The sequence below is a fragment of the Gadus morhua genome, chromosome 20, assembly GCF_902167405.1.
Source record: "Gadus morhua chromosome 20, gadMor3.0, whole genome shotgun sequence".
Classification (NCBI taxonomy): Eukaryota; Metazoa; Chordata; class Actinopteri; order Gadiformes; family Gadidae; genus Gadus; species Gadus morhua.
In genome coordinates, this window is record NC_044067.1 from 5,957,668 (window position 1) to 5,982,429 (window position 24,762).

Genomic DNA, 24,762 nt, shown 5'->3' on the forward strand with positions numbered 1-24,762 from the left:
CTGAGAGACACCCAGTGCGTGTGCGTGTGTGTAATCAAGGTGTATGATGGTGAACATTGATTAGGTGTGTGTGTGTGTGAGAGCGAGTGAGTGAGTGCGTGTTCCCCAACTGGTGACGCCCTCCATAATGTTAAAGCAAAACCATTCATATTTCCGGGATAAAGACAAGGTCTATGAACACTTGGTTATTCCTGAGTTCTCTCTGTTGACCATGCAGCGGCCCTCTGCGGCTGTGTGACCCTCTTACATCTTGAATTGAATTACACTAAAACGAACACGTAATGATTGCTAATGCATGAATACATCGACTAATGAAAAACCACAAGGACTCACATGGGGCGTAGAACATCATCAGCACCGGCCTCTCCTCCTTCTTCAGCAACCTTCTGAAGTCCTGAATGAGAGAGAGAGTACAGAAGAGAGAGAGAGAGGGAAGGAAAGTGGAGAGGCGCATGGTCAAAGAAAAATGTGTTGAACTATTTCCTCCATCACATAAGGTATGCGACTGCTCCTTCCTGAGACTCTTTGGCCCCATAAGATGTCAATATTATAGTCAGTCAGAGCCCCAGTATTTTTAAATCAGTGTATTGATTCTGAACTCAGACATGGAGGGTCTAGAGGCCATCCATGCCAGGTGGAGAACTTGGGTCAATTCTCGCTTTCACATAGAACTTTAGGTCATTAAATCAAACAAACCTTACTTGTTAGCCCCGAAGAAAACAAGTGTATCAAACGGCTTAGGTGATCGCGAGTGCATTTGTAATTGTCGAACAAGGAAGGCTTCCACCCCCTGGACTACTACAAAACTACATTACGACACGATCGCTGATCCACACTAGTGCTAATTCACCGCATGTCGGAGTGCTCTAAGCACCGGCTTGGATGCAAAAGCAGCGCGCCGACCTTTGAGAGCTAAGGGCTGCGCGGGAAGCCTTCTCGTCTGCTCTGGGAGCGGAGGGCGGCTGTACGCCCTCGTGAATTAACAGCATCCGCACCAGATGGATCATCGTAATCATCATGGGAACGCAACCAGGAACACCAAATGATACGGGAAACACACGGCCGTTATGTAACACAGCGCTTCCACACTCTTCATCCACCAGCAGCACTCCAAACACTCGACACTTGATGCCTGGGGTACGCCCACACACACACACACACACACACACTAACACACACACACACACACACACACTCTCGCTTTAGGGCACCTCAACGATCGTCACAGCAAGGAGGAGCAGGGATGAACCAACAACCTTTTAGTTTAGCAAGACCAGCTGCTCTCCCTCCTCATCCACTGTACTAGTCTTCCTGGAGACACCCGTTTGCCTCCTTTATCTCCCCTCATTGTGCTCAGTATTTGAGAATCCGGAATCCGCTGTAGATAATCGTCACGATGGATGGGGGGGAAAAAAAAACAAATGAAGGAAATGACCTTGGGCTACTTAATGGAAGTTCTGGCCCTGATCATAATCATCACCGTCCTCATCTTCATCCAATCACCGGCCATCACCTGGGCCTTTCAGCACATCCTTCCAGAACCACACTCCCAGTGCCCAGCTTTGTACCGGCTGAAGAGGCTGCAGGCACACTTACTTTCTCCGTCTCGATGTGCACAATGTCTTTAGCCTCTGGGTTCTCCTCCCACAGCGCCGGCCCGGACGGGTCCTTCAGGAAAGCCACCATGGACTAGGGGAGATGAGGATGCAACAGAAATGATCGTCAAATAACAAAATCATAAAAAAATAATACATATTTGGTCATTTATCCTGACAAAAAAAAACACAATAAAGAGCGTGAGGGGTGGCGGAAGCAGCTAAAGGGACTATCATATCTCTCCACACACAATAAAACAACAATATAAATATTGAGCGGGCTTGGCGCGGAAGCAATCGCCGTCAACAGGTATCTCGTTCGCTGCGCTGCCGAAGACGTCGGCGGGTGGGCGGGCGGTACTTCAGAGGGCTGACGTATGGCGACGCGTCCGTTCTCTAAGTGCTGCCTCCAGCGCGCGGCACGGAGGAATGTAACTCCCTTCTTAAATGTTTGATGACGGCCTCGGGAAAACGAACCACCAGCAGGGGCGTGTAATGGCCCATATGTCTGTCGGCAGAGATGACTGCGGTGGGTCACAATCACTCGGTGTTACCACAAGTTGGAAATGTACATAAAGTCTGCAACAATGGGCTTTCGGGAGGACTTTGGGCGACAATAACTTGTCATGGAGGTTGGGGAGCGGGGGGGGGACCTGATGCAATCGTAATAGAAATGAACCAACGTCAATGGCAGAGGTGTACACCCTGGTGTAGGTTTTTGTTTTATCCATAATTAATCGGCATTATCTGGAGTCCTTATCGTTCTTAAAGAAAGACCTTGAATCAATGCAGCTAACGGGCCGAATGAAAGTGATTTTATCTCGAGGAATGAATTAGTGGAATCAAAGGACCGACGGGGGGGGGGGGGGGGGGGGGTGTTGGCTGCCAACAGGGGTTAGCTTGTTTAAGCCTGCCGACGGAAAAACAACAAACTAACCGATCCAAGTGAACGACGAAGAGACAGAGAGACGGGGCCGCACAGGGTGAGGGGAAAACCACCGGCCTGCCACTCGAATTAACTGAGCATATGAAGGATGTGACAGAGAAAAGCCAAGAGAGCAACAGACAGAACGATAGAGGGACAGAGCCAGGGAGAGAGAGGCCGAGAGAGAGAGACAGAGCCCGAGAGAGAGAGACAGAGCCCGAGACACAGAGACAGAGACAGAGACAGAGAGAGAGACAGAGCCCGAGAGACAGAGAGAGAGAGAGAGAGAAAGAGCACGGGAGAGAGGGAACACGATAGAGAGACACAGCCCGGGAGAGAGACAGATCCTGAGAGAGGGAGAGAGAGAGAGCGAGAGAGAAAGTCTGGGAGAGAGAGAGCACGATAGAGAGACAGAGGCCGAGAGACAGAGGGCAAGAGAGAGAGAGAGCCCGGGGTAGAGAGAGAGAGAGAGCGAGCGAAGAGAGACACCTTCTCACCTTGAACGTGGCCGGCCTGTTGTACTCCGTGTGGAACGAGCCGTCTCTGCAGTGAGAAAAGAGCGGGCACAATGCTCACATGTCGGAGGTTACTCGAGCAGCGCCGCTGCGGAACGCAACAGGCGTGGCCCACGTTTCCATGAAGCACTGGACTGTGAACGCCACTACGCCTTGACAGAACTGTTTTTTGGTGTGTGTGTGTGTGTGTGTGTGTGTGTGTGTGTGTGTGTGTGTGTGTGTGTGTGTGTGTGTGTGTGTGTGTGTGTGTGTGTGTGTGTCTCTCACTTGTAATGCAGCAGCTCAGCCCCCACGCCCTTCGAGCTCGGGTCCACCTTCACCTTCTTACACAGTTTGCGACCTTCTGTATCTCTATGAGCGAGAGAGACAGACGGACGGACAGAATTAGTGGAAGGGAGGACATCAACAAATCAGACAGAGACATTCCAACGCAGGTTGGGTTAACTTGGAATGCTTATGGATTTTGGACACACACACACACACACACACACACACACACACACACACACACACACACACACACACACACACACACACACACACACACACACACACACACACACACACACACACCTCTTATGTAGTCAAGACTCATAAGAGAAAAAAAAAAAAAAATTGGTATTCAAACCCTCCATCCTAATAGAAATTCTAAAAAAGGGAAGGCTTTAAGGCTCATCATTAGCCAAATACCAATTCATGTTGGCGTTTCTTATCTCAGGGAAGCGGAAAATGCTATCAGTGTCATGCCTGGTGCTCCATTCCTCGAATGAGAGTAAACATAACTCGGTGTGTGTGTGTGTACATGTGTGTGTGCACTTGCGGGTGTGTGTGCACTTGCGGGTGCGCATGCGCGTTCGTGTTCACATGAACACGGTGACAGACTGACAGTGTCCCGGGCTCTTCTCCGCGTGGCCAACGCCTTTTTTTTCCGTTTGATGTACCAGCCCAGATGGCACCTGTCGGGAGGGGGTGGTGGGGGAGCAGATGTGACCCCCCTGACACATCTTCGGGGGGACAGGACGCAGTCACCCGTTCGAGGAAGGATTTGCCAACGGTAACTAATTCAAAGTGACGGTGGATGAAATGTCTCTGTTAAAAATGAAACGCGGGAACAAGACAGGCACCGGTGGTGGCCCCCGCGAATAAAACTCAATGCCACCTCTATTTCTAACCTGCGTGCGCTGTGAAAACTAGCTCCGTGTATTCAACGACGCAAGGAGAATTCTCCTGACTTTTTGGGTAAAAACACTCTTCAACAAAGGTCAGGTGTTTGGCGGCAAACAAAGAGTTGAGCTAATCCGACCTATTCAACGATCCTCTGTTCGGTAAAACAGCAAGGGGGCATTCGTTGGCATTATGCATAAGTCAGCCCGTCACCGGTCAGCCAGTGACTCACTGGGGTGGTACAGACTACGCTTTGATGACTCATATCATTAACAATGGAAGCCATAACTATTTCCTGACCGACGACGGATCCACTTCTAAAACAAAAGAGAGCTGCATGACTCCCTCGCCGATTGGGCTTCTGACTCACGGGCTAATCATTCTATTGCAGGTAAGAAGGCGGGTCTTTACCACCCCCCACCGCCATTCAACTGGTTGATTTCCTGCATCCCCTCCATTGTGGGGCTTTAATGGATTATTCGTCCCAGGAGGAGGGCTGACATCACAGGATGAGTCAGCCTCACCGTGCCCTCGGCAGGGGGTCCGGGCTAATAGACAGAGAGCTGGGGGGGGGGGGGTTGTGCGAGATGGGTAGAGGGAAAAGTTCAAGAAAAAACATGCAAAAGAAGCGAAGAGACACAGCAAGAGAGAAGAGGTGAGGAAAGAGCGGGGAGGTTGGATGCGAAGGTGATTCAACCGGAGGCACCTGGCCAAGTCTGTGTTGTCCCACCTGCTGGGTGCTGATAGGGGACCACGGCAGATAAAGAGAGGGAGGGACGGAGCAGTTGCAGTATTGCTCCAACAGTTAAAAACGCCCCTCATGAAATACAGACATCCTTTCTGTTTCATCGTTTTTATGGTTTATCTTAAAATGCATTTATATTTATATGGATTTTCCTTCCTCTGTGCTATACCTTATAAAAGATTTTTGACAGCATTGTAAGGCTAAGAAAGTAAAGAGTGTTACTTCTTTATTATCAAGTATGCTTCAACCCAGATTGACTCTAACCTTCACAAAATAGTACGATTAAATATTTAATCACCCTACTCAACTGTGACCATGTGCAAAAGTTTGGGCGTAATTATTTTCGTCGTCCTTCATTTCAAAGTTGCTCATCTATGTAAAGTAAACCTGTAGGCTTCTGTCCGGTGGAGTGTGACAAGTCTTGGCCAGCTCTCCAGTTCCAAGTCTGTTCAAAGAGAGTATCAACTCGCCTTGGCATGGCGTCCTATTCTGCACACTTCTACTCTCCCCCCTCTCCCCCCTCTCCCCCTCTCCCCCTGACGTCCCGTGGAGCCTGCAGCCGGAGCCATGTGTTGGACCACTTCCCTATGAGATCATGGCGAGGGACACAACAGTGACGTGCTTCAAGACATAATCTGGTAGCGTCTCCTATGGCGACATGCCCCCCCCCCCCCCCCCCCCCCATTGTTAAACACAAGGGGTTTCATCTGACAAATACACTGAAAAAGACTGGCAGAATCCACTCCGCTGGGTTCCAACCGCAAATTCTGCTCCAATGTGCACAGGACCGGACTCGAAGGATCGGAACAGTCCAAGGCAGCCTTTCCAGAGGGAGTTAACAAACATGATTTGAGGGTGTGTTTTAAAGTAGTCCCATGGGGCGGGGGAAGTAAAGTCCATGGATGATCCACGAGTAGAGAATGGGGGGGGGGATACAGGGTGTCAGAGTGTCAAAAGAGTTTGGTTTGGTTGACAGGCATGCCGTACATACGTATACACAATAAAGAGATATTTTGGTATAAAAAAGAAAGTGGCAGTGACAGTACCATGACAGCCTGTCAGGTGGGGTAAACAACAAGTCAACATTGGATCACTTTGGAACGATGCAACACTTTTCTTTTTTTACTTGGGGTAAGAAAAAAAAAAGTAACGGGGACAAAATTAATTGTGTGTGCGTACGCCGAGAGTGTGTCGCGTGTCTGTCTAATAGGAACGTGGATTTTTGGGCAACAGTTTTGCTCGAGGCAGACATGGTCCGACACACAACCACTATACACCGTGCCAGGGGACAGGGCTGTGAGCAAGACGGCCATCAGCCGGCTTATGGGGATAATCAGAGTGTTCACTTGGGCTGCCAGGGCAGGCAGAGATTGAAAAACAACCAGGCTGAGAAATATACAATTATTCAACCGGGCTACAGGACAACACTATGGCAGTTTCATTTGTCATGAGAATAGCTCTACGTGCCTGCGCAAATAAGCAATGTAAAAAAACCCATTTATCAAAATCGGGGGGGAAAGGAAGAAGTGGTCACTTAACGTCTGTGACTTTAAATCACCGGTGGATATCCGGCGGTGTTACCATGGCAGCGATTACCGGGTCCCCGCGGGCGACCCGGGAGAGAAGCTACCGACTGACGGCGCTAACCCTTTTTCCCCCCCCCCCAACAAAAAAAAAACCCATCATCACCACCGTCTCACTTACCCGCAGTTGACCCAGGCGATGGTCCCCTGGCCCTTCACCGACTGCGCCACGTCTGACAGCAGCTTCAGCTGGGGGTCCCCCGACGAATCTGAGGAGGACACACACACAGAGGGCCCACTGTAGTCAGGGCTGCCCCACCTTCACAGAAACCCAGAGTCCCTACACTAGCCGGGGACAACCGTGGGGTCGCAGGTTCCCCCCGGGGGGAGCGGACAGAAAAAAAGGCAGGCAGGACAGAAGTGGTGGTGGTGATGGGTAGGGGGGGGTGTATGGGTGGGGGTGGCGGTTGGGTTACACCGTTGGTGCTCTAATTGTTCAACAGGAAGGACGTGGTAACAGTGACGGAGCCGGTTTCGGACTTGGGAGACATTTTAGAGGACGGCGCCTAGGGGGAACGGGTTTGGGTGGAAGCAATTTGACGGCGAGCTGAACACAAAGACTTGTTGATGATGTATTGATCGTCCGGCCGGCTTTTACTGGTCATAGCCATGGTATGGTCTCCAGTCGACGCCGCGAAACACAACAAGTGATAGAATACATATCGGCAGATAGAGTGCTCGTGGGAGCGACGCTGAACAGACTGTAATATAAACCCGAGTACAAACATAACACAGAGCTCGCCGTGCCAAAAGCACTTAGAATCCGCCTGCTTTGGGGGGAAATATAGCCTCATCGCACAACTGCCTTGTATATTAGAAACAGCGAAACCCACAGCAAGAACAGAGCGCATAACATATCACTGCAGCAACATGAATCTGAGGGCTATGGCAAAAAAAAACCTGAGAAGTCCTGCGAGGAGAATAAACATAAATGCAATATCCGAGTCCTTGTGTTAAACAATTTATTATATTTTTCCGCCTCCCACCTCCCACACTTGTACTGAATGTATAGAGCGAGAAGTGCTCCTCTGACCGAGGTTATATTAAGATTGGAGACAATGCCAGAAACCCTCAAGCTCCCAGCTCGCACCCGGTTGGAGGTAAAAACATCAGCCAGTTCTGACTTGGTTTGGGCCATACATGAAGCAGGAAGTTATCGTTTTTTTTTCTAAAACAAAAGTTTTTTTCTTATGGGGTGATCGTGGGTGATCAATGGCCTATGGCCAGAGAGGACTGCAACTGGGATTGCTTACTGACTGGTCGATGCCAAATGCCAAACCGTCTGACCGCCTCCTCCCTGATTGGCTGACCGGCTAATTGGTTGACCGGCTAATTGGGTGAGCGAAAGATGAAAGGCTGGAAGGGAGGTGCAGGACGAGGGGCATGCAGAGAAGCAATACTAGAGTGGCAAAGAAAAAAAAAATCTGAAGGAGTCTTTGGCTGATTTTTGAGAAAGGGCGCTAGAGCATTGTGGTGCTAGCCAGCGATCGATAGCACCCACCATTCAGTGCGCTAAGGCCTCATCCAATGACCTTACATGGGCTACTGTGGGCCATGAATACTGAAGCAAATAAATCGGGTTGCGGAGTTGGGGGGCTGCTCACGAGAGAAAAACAGTAGGACAAAATGAAGAATGCATTCAGTTAGGGCACATCCTCGCTTCATTGCTCAAGCTTGATGAAAATGGAAATTAAATGCAGCGGGTGGTGGTGGTGGAAGAGGGTAATTTCCCTAATGGCCCTAAGGAAATGCTGTTTTGCAAGTCCATCTGACCGGGGTTTAATGTGGTCTGTGTTCTGCTGGTTGACTACAGTGGTTTGCGTTCTGGTTTGAACATTGTCCTACGCAACCGGTCGTTTAATATAGAGGCTACCTGAATAGAATCACTTAACGTGCTATTTATATGGTTGAAACACCACCGGGACTAGCAGCGAGGAATACATTAAAGACAAACATATACAGTGGCAGATTAGTGCACGACTGCACGCATTTGTTTGTGATTTTGATAAATACAACATTGCAATTACACAATGAGCTTGACTATTTTTGTAAAATATGACATTACTTTGGTTAAAAACGGTATCCTCAATGTGACAGTGGATGAACATCTCACCTGTTTTGGTGTAGAGCACAAGCACGTTGGTCCTGGTCCTCAGAAGCTTCTTGAAGTCTTTGTGATCACTGACCTTCTCGATCAGAGGGGACACCTTCACGGCCTCCAGCACTGCCGCCAGCCACACCTGGCAGAACCGTGACAAACCTAAGCATCAACGGCATGGAACGACACGGAAACGGTACTTGTCTAAATCCACGTGACTTGCAAATAGGTTGAGGTTCCCATCAGTGCACCATCTCGGGGAGTTTTTTTTTTTTTTGTCGGTGCATATGAAAGCTCTGTCAAACACTTGGCCTAGTTACGGAGAAGGAACACCTTTTGATTTCAGAAATATCATTTCAATAGTACTGCTGGCACCCACGTTGCATTGGTTAAGGAATGTTGTAGCACCACTTGTTATCGCGAAATGCAGTGAAGTGAGTTAGTGTGAGTTGAGGCAGAGCTGCAGGCCACAGCTAACAACACTTCCATTCAGCTCACAGTTAATTTGAAAGTAATAGGGGCCAAATCGCACTTGCGGCCCTGCCTACCTCTTCCTGCAATTTAGACGCTGCAAGAGAATCCAATAACAATCTCAGCTCGTCAATTGGATTCACATGGATTGTTTTTAGCCCAATTTTGGGTGAATTGCAAAGTTTAACCCTTTGAGTCCTTCTAGGTTTTATACCCACCTGTACAGTATTCAAGGACACTTTCACTTTTCTTTTGGTTGTATGGTTCTGTAATCAATTCACATAGCCAATCGGACATCATTTTGTGATTTGGCAAATCTCTTACCACGGGGGATCTGTGTAACATATGTTGGAGCCAAAGTCAAGGTGTGTTAGGTAAACAAGGATCTCCCTCTACATCTCAGTCTCCCACAGAGATCTGAATTAGACACGCTGCACTGTCCATTGGCGGATGATGAGTGATGTCACCTGGAATGAAAATGTGCACCTGTCGGGCTTATTTTCTCATTTCCAATTCCCCACAGGGTGTCCCTCTGAGATTGAGAGAGAGAGTGAGTGAGTGAGTGAGTGAGTGAGTGAGTGAGTGAGTGAGTGAGTGAGTGAGTGAGTGAGTGAGTGAGTGAGTGAGTGAGTGAGTGAGTGAGTGAGTGAGTGAGTGAGTGAGTGTGTGTGTGTGTGTGTGTGATATAAAAGATACTGCCTCTTGCTCATTGGAGACATTTTTAATTAACATGAAGGTAGAGAAAAGGTCAAGAGGCCACGAAAAACCAACTTTGCCAGGGAGTATTATGGGCTGTGCTACGCCGTCGTAGAAATAAGCCCCCCAAAGGGCAAAGATCCAGGTGCAAAAAAAATCCCAATGTCCAATTATTAATTTCTCCCCCGGCTCACATCTACATTATTTGAATGCGTGTCCGAATGCGTTTATCTGTGACAGCGAAGGGTACTCTGAACCTTATTGTCTGGCTTTGGAGGGGTTCAAAATGGTATTCAAAAGGTTTGTCTCAATCATACCCTGCCAGATGAAACATATATGCTTCAGTAGGAGGCTGTGGGATCATGGAAGGAGATCAGGCTCTGGCTTTGAGGGGTTATTTTTGAAGCAGGACAGGAGAGGAACACGTAGGATGTGGCAGACACGTGTAACGCAACTAATTTCAGTGGAAAAAAGTCAATCTGAATATTTATGGCACTGCGGGATGCATAAAACAACACAAGTCTCTCTCGCCTCTCCCCTCTTTTATGTGATAGGCTGAAACAGTGGTAACTAGCCTGCCCCTTTAGCGGCTAATGATGCTCGGTAGGTTTAAATGACCTGGGGAGCGACTTGATTGAGGCTACCAAGCAAGCACTCCGGCAGAAATGAGAAAGAAAATACATACATTAACATATGTAGCAACTATTTCACCTCTAACTATTTCACAATACAGATTATGCACACACATACAGTGTGGTAAGGCTGACTGCAAAATAATCTTGAGTGTGAATAGAAAAGGTTAATGCAAATAAGTAATTAGAAACGTATTCGTCAATATCTTGAGATGGTTTTTGATATGATGAAGACATAACGTGGATAACTTGTTGAATCCGTCTGACACTGTGTGCAGTCCTGCCTTTGTGCTGACAAGCAGCCAATACCTACAAAACCGCAAATAGCGATTATCATTCATTCCAAAGGTTTCATTGCGTCAGACATCTTATGCACTTTCATGGGTGGCATGCAAATGGCATTGCATTTGTATTGTAGGGCATTAACACAAATAGACCCATTAGTGGTCATACCCGTATTACAACAATGACCCAGGAAAACGGTACTTACATTGCAATCAATGAACGTGCCAAGAAACTACAAAATGTACTGCATTCCAAAGTGAAATACATTGGCCTGCTCCACTAACTTCACTGGATTGACTGCTGAACCTAACGGCAAGTTAAGAAAACACGTGCAAATAGACAAAACCCAAACAAATGAAGGAAACATCTTCAATTTGACAACAAAGCACTGCAACTTAAAAATAAACATTCAAATGGACAAAGAACCCTTTAACAAAACAATTTGAATACACACTGCGAATTAAGACGCATTACAAAAACAAGCTACAATTAGGTTTACAAAACAACAATGGAACTGTCTCCTAGGACACTTAAAATTGATGAACACAACTGGACAGGCTTTTGGAGGCTGCCACGCTTTGAAATGACATAATTTAAAGTCGGCTCTACGTCGGTCGGTGGTGTTGGGAGTGTGATTGTGGTTTATTCGAAGATTTGATGGCATGATTCAGATATTATTTCTCTGCCCATACGTGTCCATCCGTCACTTTAGTGTCTTCTGGAAACACATCTGTTAACGGTCGGTAATCCCAGTGCATCTTTGCAATAAGTGGTCGGAGTTTGCATAGGTTTCAGAATGCGTTTAAAATTATGGAAAATGTAAATGTTATCCTAATTTGGTTGTGTTTCATCTATTTGCATGTGGTTTCTTAACTAACGGTACATTTAGCTCTCAATGTACAAATAACAGCATCATATTTTTGAGACATCATCCTTTACACATAAACGTGTTGATTGGTAAGTATTCGGGATTCAGTCATATTATCATTGAGAATCAAGCTTCAATAATAACCAAATTGGTTAAATGGAAATATAAATGACAGCCAGCAATCTCAGGTGAAAAATAAGTGAAGTAAAAGGTCTCTTGTGCACACAAGTACGCCAAAGGCTTGAAAATTGAAAAACGGCAGAAAATTTGAGACTGAGGACCATATATTTGTGCATACTAAAGAGCCTTCACAGCAGTACATTGCCTTAGTGACTGCTTAAGCCATCAGTCAACAGTTTGCTCCTGCCTAAAGGCTAAGACACAGAAGCTCTTAGCCTTTACCCCCTACCTCGGTTGTGGCATTGTACGAAGAATGTTCTGATTTAATTGTTTTCCAGTTAGTTGTTAAATGTCAAGCGTGGAGGTGGCCCGAGATTTGTTATACAGGGAAAACACATAAGAAACCATGCAAATGTCAACCTCCACATGCAAATGTCCAGGTGTCGTGCCGCAAAAAAATAACCGTGTTTTCTGCCGTTTTTTCAATCAACAAAAGCCGTAACCCTGGCTATAATTGGGTTTCACAGAATTACAGTGCATCACAGTGAAAATACACAGATACATCATATTTCCTTCTCTCACTCTGATGCTTACCGAGAAGCACAGGGCGTCTAGCTCACTCGCCCATAGCCTCCATCTACGGTGACGAATTTGCTTACTAAATGGCAGCCAGGTTCAGGATTGTCTAGGTAGTACTGAATCAGCATTAGTAATGTTACTGTTTGTCAAGCATTTTTCCATTTCTGACTAATGAGCCATTCATTGTTGTTAGCATTGTTTATTGTCTGAGTGCAGATATGTGTGAGTGAGCTAGTGAGTGAATGTGTGTGCATGGATACCCAGATATTATTTGATGGCTCTTTTTTTATAATGAGGGTGAAATAATTATGGCTGACGAGAACGGAGAAAATCAAGACTTTATCCTCCCTCTCTTGACCACTATCTCACCGTCTGCACATCTGCATAATGGCCCAGCACCCTCACCTGACGTTTATAGCGGCCCTGATGGGCTACTAGTAAAACGAAGATAGGGCATTGAGCGAGGGAAAAAGAAAGAGGGAAGGAGAAATAAGACAAACACCACACCTCTGTTTGCCTACCTTCCCTAACAGGATGTAGAACAGGGGAAAAAAAGTATAGAGCAGCAATCACCAAATCCTGTGTGCAAAACGTTGCACAAATGATTGAAGACTGCATGGCACGGCGCTTACAATCTTCATAAGACATAACGTATGGCCTACCATTCTTAATGGCAGACCAACGTTCACGTACACTATAGCAGCCTACACCCACTACCAGTGACCAAGCTAAAACTTAAGCCGAGTACATTGGACAAGCTTCAACAGTCCGGCGAAATGTTCCATCAGTGAGTGTATGTAATCAACTAAGTAGCCCCTGTGCCATTTATTATTGGGTAGATTACACAGCGAACCAATACTAAATCCCATTCTACAATCAAAGTGCTCATGGCCAAGGTATGCAGACGCATCCATTTCTCCTGAATGTACCATGTAACCTATGGCTCATTCGGGAGGGAGCCTTTGCCTCTGTTGTGTACACATATGTGAGCATTTAGCAGAATGCAGCTAAAAGCATGCAATTAATCTAATATCGGAGCTCGGTGAATACGAACATCGCATGCTAGACAACGCATTCAATTTGGGACGCATGATTCATTGATCTAATCAGTGCATTGGCCAAGTTTAGTCTTTCCATTAGAACGGCCAAAAGCTGTCAACTTTGCCTCCTGCGTGAATTGGGCGGTACGGGGTTAATTTGTATTTCAGACTCTGAAACACTCAACACAGCGAATAAGTCAGACGATCTACATTTCTACACACACAATGGACATAATGCATTATTTGGACTCACCATCAATACCAGTATGAACATTTTTGCCTCCCTCACCGGACTACCGTAGCGGTTCCTAGAGGCCATGATGCCGTTGCCACGTCTGGATACGCACGCGCAGTCCGCTTTCTCCAGTTTTTTGTGAAAGGAGCGCAAGGCTTCTTTGGATTTGTAGTCCATCGAATTTACATTTTATTTCCATAGAAACGACGAGACCAGTGATTGTGTGGGATTTGCATTACTTATATTCTAAGTAATGCATGTCGTTTTCATAACATGTAGGTCTTTTATTTATATGAATAGTATTTTTAGTCCCGCTTTATAAATGCTTTGTGATTACACAGATTTTGATTGGTCGCTCCGTTTTTATTACAAGTCGCTCTTTCGGGACTTTCAACTTCGTGTCTCCAGACCTGCCTATGCACTGAATATCAAAATAGGCAAGATAAACCATTGTTTTACGTGTCGTATGTATCACATAACTTAAAGCGTACTTAAATGAACTCGTTGCGTTTGTTTGTGCTGTTTTTGTTCGTGGATGTATAGATATAGATATTAAAAAAAAAATCATAGTAGTGTATTTAACTGTTGGTATGCCGGCACCCCAAGACTAATTGCCATGGTACCCAGCATCCCAGACAACGAGAAAACAGGGGCGTAATTAAACTGGAGCAACACATAGATAACCCGCCACTAGTCTACCTGCTTATTCCTCCATTAATCATAATTAATTTTATTTTGTTAGACCGGCCATTCCGACACCCCAGTTGCACTCGTGCACGTCCTCGTGCACGAATGTAACTGCCTTGCGCACCCCTCTCACGGCGCGTTGCGACCGTCCTGGTAGTATCGCCCGCCTCGCGCCGAGCAGAGCGCGTTGTTCTCCGCGGGTCGTTGTGAGCGACACGTCTGCTCCTCAGGATACAACACTTTGTTTTGAAGACAGCAGATCGATAACTGAGGGCACGCGTGCTTTTTTTTCTCCTTGGTATTTCTGCTCATTTGGAAATAGGAAGATACTTTAAGGTAAATTAAAATACTTTTTATTGCGAATTGTTGTTACCATGCTATGGCAAAAGCGACAGGACTTTGACTTGAATGTTGGCCAGCAGGTTTATAACTGTTATCTTCTTACATTTAGACAGATTGGTGTTGTTTTTCGGGACTGATTGTGTGTTTGGATAATTTCGAGAACATGTTTGAATTGCACAAAGAATAGCTATAGGACACTGGTTTATCAAATTGAAGGTGTAATGGGTTTATCAGTAGCCTAGCTATTCGCCTAAATAGGAAATTCCAAGTCTTGCCATGCTTCAACCCTTCTCAGGCTTTTTCCTGCGGTTCTGGAAACAAAAGGATGTTTTGTTTAACCCGTGATATTGGGCCACTGGTTATATTTATTTCCCTTTGCTATTGTTATTTTGGCTATGTTTTGGTCATTTCCCCCCGATGGGAGTGAGTATAATTCCGAGCAGTTTCCCAGCTCCTTTATGCCCACCGAGCTTTACTTTCTGCTCACGTTCCGTCCCAGGATCAGAGGCATGGGATAGCAGGGGCAGCTCGAGCCGGCCACATTACCCCTGGTTCAAACTTACTCACTGGATGTGAGGCTTTTTTTTATATATATAAGAAACCCTGTGTGCCATGGCAGGATGGAGAGGGGTTTGGGATGCGAAACCGCAAAGAAAAGGATTCACATTTGCTCGGGTAGTTCAGTTATTGGGTTGCGATCTGTGGTGTAGAGCTTTTGAGTCCAGCCTGAGGAGGTTTCATGAATTGTATTTAATAGCCCCGGAGCCTTCCTGTGGTTGTGGTTCTACTGTAGGCCTAACGTGTTATAATAAGCAGAGTAGACCGCAGAATAGTCGTGTCGTTTGAAGGTAATGACTGGAAGCGTTTAGTTTAAAATCAAGAATCTGTCTTTCACGCACGGAACGGTGCGCGACTCTTTGGAATGAACGTAGGTCTATCGCATAGCCTGCATGTTGTCTCCTTTATCGATTCATGTTTTCGCTCCTGGATTTTAACGAAAGCCCAGGGCATGTGCTAAAGTAGTATATTATTATTTAAGCCTAATTTTGAGTATTTTTTCTCTCCATTTAATATAAATCCATCGGAATCAGGACTGAGAAAAAAAGATATATCGAAGAAGAATCACGTCTAATAAATAAGAATGATAATAGTCCAATTAAATCGAATAATATAATATTTAATTGTGAGAAAAAAGTTTTCAACAAAAGGTTCCCACAATATTTTCCCAGGGAGCAACAGAGGGCAGTATTGTGCAGCGCGGATCCGCTTTAATAACACCTTGGCAGGTGCTATTGACGTTGTGCATCATTTATCCTATAATTTATGACCTTTCACTCAAACTGGGACTATAATATTATAGATTCAGCAAAAACGATCGCTGCATCCATTAATAATTTATCCAAATACGTTTTTTGAGGATAAATCATGATCATGACTGGATCAATGAAGTCTGTGTGTGGGCTTGTTTGGAATAAAATATACATTGGTTAACAGAATGGTATGCACAGAAAGCAAATGAGGTGCGATATTGCATTCAGGGAAGTTGGTTTATGAGTATTATGGTCAGTGTGTTTTCAGTAAAACACATTATCAACTTATCTTCGCCAACAGTTTTTCCCCTCCATTTTCACTGCAAATATTTTCAAATCCGATTTGACCTAGTAGCATTTACTCATGTTTTTGTTTTGCACCAATTTGACCTTCAATCAAAAGTTACTATTTTGTATCTTCTTTCAAAACAACTTTTCAACCTTCTTGCTTTTGTATTCTCCACCAAATTCCCCACTGTGCTCCACATCTTTTTAAACATTTACCAGTAGGTAATATTGATATGATGATTTGTTTGTCAAACCTTTTAACACGTTTTTACTGCGTAGGAAATGTGTCTTTGGCTTTAGTCAGAAGTTAACCATTGCGTTCATATTGTTCATCCGTTCTGTGTTGACTACCGTACAGACTTGTGGGGTTATTGTCAAAACATTCAACACCAGAACCCCACCCCTCTTTGCCCATTAATATTCATATATTCATAAATTCACATATAGGTTTTGTTTAGCTTAAATGCTTGTCTTATGCACCATTAACGCTTTTGTTATCCAAAATATGTGGTAGTTTCCGGGGCCGGTTCATTCACATGGAAAATGGGGTTTTCATCTTTGATGAACTTATGAGGGCCCTTGACAGGTCCCTACGGGGGGGGGGGGGGGGGGCATCATCATCACTGAACCATCATCTCATAGCAAAAGAGTCTCCTTCAGCCCCCCCCCCCCCCCCCTCCCACCCGTCAACCCCCTCTCCAAGTCCCACTCTCTTTTATCTCGCCTCTCTCCCGCTTCCTCTGTTGTCTCTCTCTGGTTGTCACAGAGTCAGAAAGTATGCATGTTTTGTGGGCGACGTGTAGTGCGCTCTCAAGTCAAGGCAGAGTGATAACTCCCATTAGGGGATCAAATGAGAAACAAAGGAGGTTGTGGAGACAACGTAAAGGCGGGTTCCTTACAGTTTTCCGATGATGCACATGGTGAAACGATGCGCCGTATGAATTATTTCGGTTGCGGTGGCATCATGTGAGTGAGACAGCAGACATGAAAGTTTAATCCCCACAGAACCCGAGCCTACAGCATGGAAATGGCTACATTACCCCCTTCAGATGTATAGCATCCCGGGGGACTTCTACAGGTGTTCACCCTGGCCCACTTGGGGGGTTTGTGTGTATGAAGTTGTATGTGTGTTATTAAGTGTAGTAGTGTATGGGAACCAATGTTTTGAACACTTATAGGTCATGGCCATATATCTGCCATCCTGCTGCTGACAGCAAGCCCACGAGCATATGGGATGTCTTGGATGACGGAAAAATCCATGTATTCTGCAGTTGTAGCTTTCCACTGGGCTCATTCATCCCCAGACACGAGCCCTGTACAGTCAGCGCTGCCACGCGGAACGTTTATGTCCGTCTTATCTTGACACATGTCCGAGAGACCACTTACAACAGAATGTTGCAAGGCTTTTTCTACCTGGGGGGGAAAATGGGGCAAACATGTGCTTGGAGGGGTTGTGTTGTTGCAGTGTGCGCCCAAACTGTAGTGCACGGCTGTTCGCTGCACGCCCGTGTGCAACCGAACGGAGTGTGGTCCCGCCTTGCTTTTGGTCTCAGCTTTGTTGCAAGAGCGACAGCGAGGGAGAGAGATTTATACTTTTAAAGTGGTCTCGGGCAGGATTCACATGGTAATTAGGTCAGCGCAGAGCAGGAAAAACAATCGGCATGCTTTTAAAGAAGCCAAAGAAATTCAGTGTGTACGTGTATGTTTGTGTTTGTGTGTGTGTGTTTGTTTGTGTGTGCATCATGTGTGTGTGTTCGTGTGTGTGTGTGTTTGTGTATCATGTATCATGTGTGTTTGTGTGTGTGTGTGTGTGAGTTTGTGTGTGTTTGTGTTGTGTATCATGTGTGTGCATTGGTCTATGTGTAATGTGTATGCATGCATTTTCTTATATTTCTAGTAAAATAGTGCAAAATAACGAGGAAGAGAGTTGGAGATACAGTGGAAAAGAAAGAGAGAGAGAGAAATAGGGTGCCATTAGCGTATTTTCTCTATTCAGAAACGCCGCAGACCCAAGTGAATATATCTCTGTTGAGTTAATATAATGCCAGATTTAATAATAGCTTAAGGCACACTGACTTGCAGTGGCACCGCTCATACCTCAATGATATACTGGTGTATGTGATTCAAAGTGAGCGCAACAAGTTTTACCATTGTGATACCTGAATTTGTTTATATAGCCCTCTGCACGGTGATCCATTACACACATTCTCCATTTATTCACACTTAAATCATACCCATATAAACCCATACACATCTGAGATTTTTATTCATTCTTCATTTGGCAGGAGAAGTGTTCTTGAGGCAAAAAAGAATGGAGTTTGTTTTTCCAAAGTAAAACTGCTGAACTGGCTTGACCAATGCTCTGTCCTCTTTTCCCCCTCTTACAAGTAACTTGATCTTAAACCTGTCTTTGGCTTTTCCAATGAATCTCCATTTAATGCAATACACAAGTCTATTGTGGTAAACAGTGTAAGGCAGTCAACAGAGGTTGTAATGTAGACTAATCTGTGGCGTATCTTTCTTTGTGTTTTCTGGGTCAGGTGGCAGCTGTAGAAGCCAAGCCCGGCCAGTCAGTGGAGCCGCAAATGAATAATTCCTGAATGTCTGTCTGGGTTACGTTGTTCGCTCTCTCAGGGGTTGTGTGGTGTGACCGAATGCCTTTGTGCACTGCACGCCAAAGTGGCTCTTGGCATGGCCCCGTGTATACCGTGCGTCTGTCGGTCCGTCCGTCTGTAACCCGGTCTCCCGCCACGCAACTCGCCGCCTGATCGCGCGGCTGTGAAATCTGATAGGAAGTCGACGGCGCGGCTCAGCGTAGCCTGTACCGTCTGCGGCCGCCGCTAATTAATGCTTGATACGGCCCAACAGCCTCAATTTGTCTGGAGCCTTATCTCGGCTGTCCTTGTGTGTTCTCTCCTCCTCTTCCTTCCGCTGTTATTACCGCGGTGTGAGTATGAGGGATGGACATATAAAAAAAATAATAAAAGGGACAATGGGCAAGCCTGGAAACCGAATATGCAATTATGTGTCAGGTGGAAGAAATAGGTTGTGGAGCGACGTGCAGCTCAAGTGTTTCCATTATCTGTAATAATGTCAGTCTGCTCTGTGTGAAAGTCAAACAGGCCAATGGCGGCCGCCACCGCCCAATGATAATCAGTGTAAGCAGCTGTGCGTGGGTTCCTTGCTCGACTGGTCACTCAGAGGACACATTGATTGTGTTGAGATTGAAGGCAAGGTGTTCTCTTCTTGAGGTTTTTTTCCGCAACTACGTTGAGTTTTTCAAACTCAACCTATCGAGATTTATATCTCTCTGTCTTTGTGTGGAGTTGAGGTTGTAAGTGTGTGTGTGTGTGTCTATATATGTATGTGTGCAGGTGTGTATTTGTGCGCAAGTGTGCTTGCCAGGCGTGTCTGTCTGTGTTTTTATGTGTATTTGTGCGTGTGTGTATGTATGTGTGTGTGTGTGTGTGTGTGTGTGTGTGTGTGTGTGTGTGTGTGTGTGTGTGTGTGTGTGTGTGTGTGCGTGTGTGTGTGTGTGCGCGCATGTGTATGTGTATGTGTGTGTGTGCGTGCGTGAGTGTGTGGGCGCAGGCGTGCACGTATGCATACATGCATGTCTGAGCGGTTGAGCTTCCCTTTTGTGTACGTGTGAAGCGGACGTGAAGGCATGCAGTCTCTCGCTCTCTCCTTCGCTCTCTCTCTCTCACCCCCCCTCTCTCTCTCTCTCCTTCGCTCTCTCTCTCCCTCCCTCTCTCTCTCCCTCCCTCTCTCTCTCTCTCTCTCTCTCTCTCTCTCTCTCTCTCTCTCTCTCTCTCTCCTTCCTTCGCTCTCTCTCTCACCCCCTCTCTCTCTCTCTTTCTCTGTCACTCTCACCCCCTCTCTCTCCCTCCCCCTCTCTCTCTCTCTCTCCCCCCTCTCCTTCACTCTCTCCCTCCAGCTCCCTCCAGCAAAGCTCCTGAAGGAGGGGCTGCAGAAAAAAAAGAAAGCATATTAAAAGAAGGGCGAGTGGAGGAGGAGGAGGAGAAGGAGGAGGAGAGAGAGACTGCTCCCACAGTTGATTTGGCCATTGTTGGGAGGGAGGAACACTATTTCCATTGACGCGGGCGATGTATGGCTAAACCCTGCACCCCCTCAGAGCCATAGGAAAGGAAGGGGAGGTATTATTCAGCGGGACCCGGAGGGACCGACCGGGGGGGAGATGGGTGTCGAAGCCACTGCTGAGCACAGGGAGAACATTGTCCCCGTTCCAGCTCCTCTCCCTCTCCCTCCCTCCTTCCCTCCCTCCCTCCCTCCCTTCATCGTCCACCTCTCCTCCTCTCAACCTATGGATCATATCCCACTCTCAAGCTGTTTGTAAAGCCACCTATGTATCCAATATCTATCTGTCTGTCTTTCTGTCTGTCACCCGGTGTCTCTGTCTGTCCATCTGCTTATCTCTCTTTGCTGGTCTGGCTGTCTTTCTATCCATCTATCCATCGCTCTCTGTCGGTCTGTCTGTCTGTCTGTCTGCCCATGGTTTGCTCTCAGTCTGTCTGTCTGTTGGTTGGTTGGTCAGTCCGTCCGTCTCTATCCATTCATCTAGCCCGTGCGCACAGGATTCTCATTGATCCTCAGGTTACTTTGAAAACCGACCTTGCACAAGCCTCTTTCCAGGAATTAGGCTCTTTTCAACCCCTGCATCCACTTAAGGACATCAATAGCGATTCTGTAAGGTCCCCGACTGGCACTCAGACAAGTCCTGCCGTATGACGCATCCAGGCAACACCTGCCAGTGCTCCTATTGCTTGTCTATCCATTGTTTGTGTCTTGTTTGTATTCCCAGTTAGAAAGCCTAATCAGGAAGAAATGAGCCAACTGTTGATTCTACAGTAGCCCCATCAGTGTTTATGGGGAGATTCTCAGACACAGCGAGAGACTATTTGCCATGTAGTTTGTGACCGAGACTCTCTAGACTCTCCCGGCTGCAGTGAAGGGTTTTGCAGCAGATGCAGCGTGGGATGTTCACTGAAGGATTTATCGGCCTTGCTTGGTTGCTCTCCAGCGCCTTGCTTTGATGAGCTGACTCTGGTCGGTCAAATTACTGGCGAACTAGCCTCTACGGCACCTGGCCTCTGGCTGATGGCCCTAAGAGAGTCTGTGTATGTGTGTGTATGTGTGTGTGTGTGTGTGTGTGTGTGTGTGTGTGTGTGTGTGTGTGTGTGTGTGTGTGTGTGTGTGTGTGTGTGTGTGTGTGTGTGTGTGTGTGTGTGTGTGTGTGTGTGGGGGGGGGGGGCGCTCACACATGTACCTGCACACATACGTACCTGGTGGCAGTGTCGGGGTGGATGGTTCTATATGGAAGCAGGGCTCCACCTTGTAAGACAAAGTGAGTGATGTAGTGATTTCACACAGTTCGATGAGGACCGGTGACCTTTTGCAATGATTAGCACTGGTGCTCAGGGCCAGGGGCTCTCCTCCCTGCTGACAGTGGAGTAGGAGTGGATCAGAAATTGCTTTGACAGATTGCCAAAAAAAAAAGGAAAAATCCAGCCAGCCTCCCATATAGATTGCGCGAGTGTCTTTTTTTTTTTTTTTCAAACAGGTGTACATGATGGTATATAGATGTGTGCACACGATTGGCAGATTATGCTGATGTACATTCACGGCGCGGGGCAGATAATCAACAATGAGCCGCTAAGTAGCTGGCCTGGCCCCTCACTGTTACACAGTCTCTTGTTATCTCTGACTGGCTGTCTCATCGTGTACCTAGATAACCACACGTCTTGACGGTGAAGCCACACCGCGGGCCCTAATGGCGTGCCAATCCTGAGCATTACAGCACACGTCGGTCTCTTGTCAGGCGCTGATTGGGAGGAGACCGCTTTGACAACAGAGTCTGAGGAAAGGGATCTCTGGGGTTGTCTACAACTGCCGAGGGGATGTGTAGGCAGCGGGGGAGCGAAGCGCACACACAGAGGGAGATAGATACAGAGACAACCCGCAAGGTTCTGTGTCGAATTGAGCTGCAGTTCTTGTTCGACGTGTTTCCTGTAATGTGTCATTTTCTCAGTGTTCACACACTCTCCCTGGGAAATTAAATACGAAATGAATAAATGTTTCGATTTTTCGAAGGCATCCTTTTTCTTATTTGTTTGCTTGAAATACAAGCAGAGAGGGCATATTTATTTCTGTGTTCGTTTTATTCCAAAGCAATCCTTTAAAGCCTCTGATTTATACCTAGTGCTGAATTCCATATATGTGTCAACAGACGAGGCCTGACATTGAATTGTGGTGGGATGACAGCGTGATGAGCATCGAAGGTAGGCCTGTTTCATATTCCGAAGGCCAAACTTCTCTCAGCGAAATTGGTTTGACTATTATTTAGTGTCAGGATTTGATAGCCTATCATTTCGGACCAGGATGTAAAATATGGTCAGCTTTTAGGTTAGCCTGACGTTTCCTCAGTGCATCATTAATCATTCCGCCATCATTTTTGTATTTGTTCTGATCTTTAGTGGCTGGTTCCCTAATTCATGATGTTTGTCCACTGAAGTCTCCTGTTCTGAAGTGGAGACAGCAATCCAAACCTCATTAGTTCTCCGCTGCTGAAAGTGGAGCGCATTCTGTTTCCCGGTGAAAGCGCAAATATTGACTCTTAACCCTCTACTCTTACATCTTACAGACAGCCTTGATACAAATATCAGTCCCATTGTATTGTTCGAGGACATGTTTCTCCGGCAGTAACAGAACCTGTGGTGAACAGAGACTCAATATTCACTCGCCTTAGTCAAAGCAATACCGAAAAACACAAAGCAATATGCGCGTCCACGCTACTCCCACGAACCCCGGCTTTCATTTTCAAGTGGCCGCACTTCTCGGACCCCGCCAAGCTGCCGCTGGTAACTATGACGATAGAAAGGGTTTCTCAACGGGGGCAGGCGGGTCCGTCTCAGGCGCAGGCAGACCGCGCGCCAGAGAGAAGGGGTGTGACAGTGATTAATGCCCTGGCAGAAACAGGGACAACTGGGGCCCCCTGCTGTCACCGCAACATTGCACCATGAAGGATGCCGGGATGCACATCAGATCCTTAAAAGAACACAAAGAGGTTTAATCATAACCACGTCAATAATTCAGCATCCCAAGGAATTCATTACTTCTCGGTGCGCGGGACGAGAGCGAAGAAGCAAATTGAAATGTTGAATTAAGGGAGAGAGGGGAAATGAGATTCACCTGTGTGCACCCTACTTCAAAGAAATTCCGTCCTCGCCGTGCAGTGTGTGATGGATGGTGGCTTATTCCTGCGGTCTCTACCTGTAATGGCTGTGATCCTGCTTCACAAACACATCAAAGAAAGTGCAGCTGGCCTTTCCAGGTGTCTCGAGGCGAGGGGTCCCAGTGAGTGGTCCAAAGTCATGAACTTTGCTGATTAGCATGTACAAGGCTTACAGGAGGTGGACGGATGAAAGACCTCTGGGCATCTGGCTGCAGGATGAAGATAAGGAGCCAACCTCCTGGATCTACTGCTCTCTTCATCACAACAAACATCACCCATTCAAGGTGCAATTTGTGGGTGTTTGGCTTGTTTTTGTCCGATGCAGTTCTGTGGGACTTGTTCCTCTCTCATGTTACTCACCTGGTTCTCAAACTCTGTTACCGCTCTACCTGGTAACTAGTTATATCTTCTGTCCTCCATTCCCCCACTCAACAACACCCTCGTTTTCCTCCCCCTATCCTCTCTCCTCCACTCCAAACCCCATTCTTTCAGCCTGAAAAGGTCTTCTGTCATGCCCCTCCAACCACCACCACCACCACAACCAGCACAGCTTCTTCTTATGTGCAGAAACGCAGCAATTGCCTTTGCGAGTTCTGTGTGAAAGCAACATGCCTTTGGTGTGTGTGAACCGCACATGCATATTGTGTGTTTGGCACATCCTCAACTTTGAGGAAAGGTTATTTTTCATTTCCTTTTCTTTTCCCTTTCTCTACACCATCATCCTCTATCATCATCAACCCAATGACAACGCCTGTACTCTAGTCTGCCTCTCCTGGCCCCCTGACCCTCTTATCTCCTGGGGAAGAGAAACAGACAACGCCCACACTACCTCGGCCAAGCTTGAAGGTCCGGAAACAGATTTGATGAACAGCCTTCATATCCAAGTGCAGGCGCCAGTGAAACAGACCATGTGAATGCAACAATCATTTCCCAAGCCATTTCCTTGATCAGAGTAGGAAAACATGTTGACCCTATTCATTTGTGCGAAAAAAGGCACGTTGCAGTAGGGTGAATGTATGTGTGTGTCTGTGTGTGTGTGTGTGTGTGTGTGTGTGTGTGTGTGTGTGTGTGTCTCTTTGTGTGTCTGTCTGTGTGTGTGTGTGTGTGTGTGTGTGTGTGTGTGTGTGTGTGTATGTGTGTGTGTTTGCAAGTGGGTGTGTGAGTATGCGTGTTTGTGTGTGTGTGTGTGTGTGTGTGTGTGTGTGTGTGTCTGTGTGTGTGTGTGTGTGTGTGCGTGTGTGTGTGTGTGTGTGTGTTTGCATGTTTGGGCCTGCGTGTCTGACCCCAGACAGCCCCTGAGGGCGGAGGCAGGGATCACCCCTGTGTCAACGG

General features: G+C 46.7%; 1 protein-coding gene and 2 long non-coding RNA genes across 5 annotated transcripts in view; 2 read left to right on the top strand and 1 right to left on the bottom strand.

Annotated features, from left to right (window-relative positions):
• pdia5 (protein disulfide isomerase family A, member 5) overlaps window positions 1–13,687 on the bottom strand; it is a 38,845-nt gene extending 25,158 nt beyond the window's left edge. The window contains exons 1-7 of the mRNA XM_030343491.1: window positions 13,570–13,687; window positions 8,641–8,767; window positions 6,649–6,736; window positions 3,303–3,386; window positions 3,018–3,063; window positions 1,597–1,689; window positions 334–394 (exon numbers count right to left, since the gene is read on the bottom strand). Of these exons, the coding sequence (XP_030199351.1) occupies window positions 334–394; window positions 1,597–1,689; window positions 3,018–3,063; window positions 3,303–3,386; window positions 6,649–6,736; window positions 8,641–8,767; window positions 13,570–13,635 (565 nt within the window). The 5' untranslated portion in view covers window positions 13,636–13,687. The remainder of the gene's footprint in view (window positions 1–333; window positions 395–1,596; window positions 1,690–3,017; window positions 3,064–3,302; window positions 3,387–6,648; window positions 6,737–8,640; window positions 8,768–13,569) is intronic.
• On the top strand, window positions 3,629–5,257 carry LOC115533162 (uncharacterized). Its single transcript, XR_003974145.1, has 2 exons — window positions 3,629–4,089; window positions 4,591–5,257. It is a non-coding gene; the product is annotated as an uncharacterized LOC115533162 (long non-coding RNA).
• A 559-nt stretch (window positions 13,688–14,246) lies between the features above and the next one.
• The window catches only part of LOC115533393 (uncharacterized), a 65,830-nt gene continuing 55,314 nt past the window's right edge, over window positions 14,247–24,762 (top strand). The window contains exons 1-2 of one of the 3 annotated variants that reach the window (XR_003974187.1): window positions 14,252–14,574; window positions 22,426–22,477. This is a non-coding gene — a long non-coding RNA (uncharacterized LOC115533393). Of the gene's footprint in view, window positions 14,575–22,425; window positions 22,478–24,762 lie in introns of all 3 variants that reach the window. The other 2 variants (XR_003974186.1, XR_003974184.1) reach the window with 2 other exon arrangements.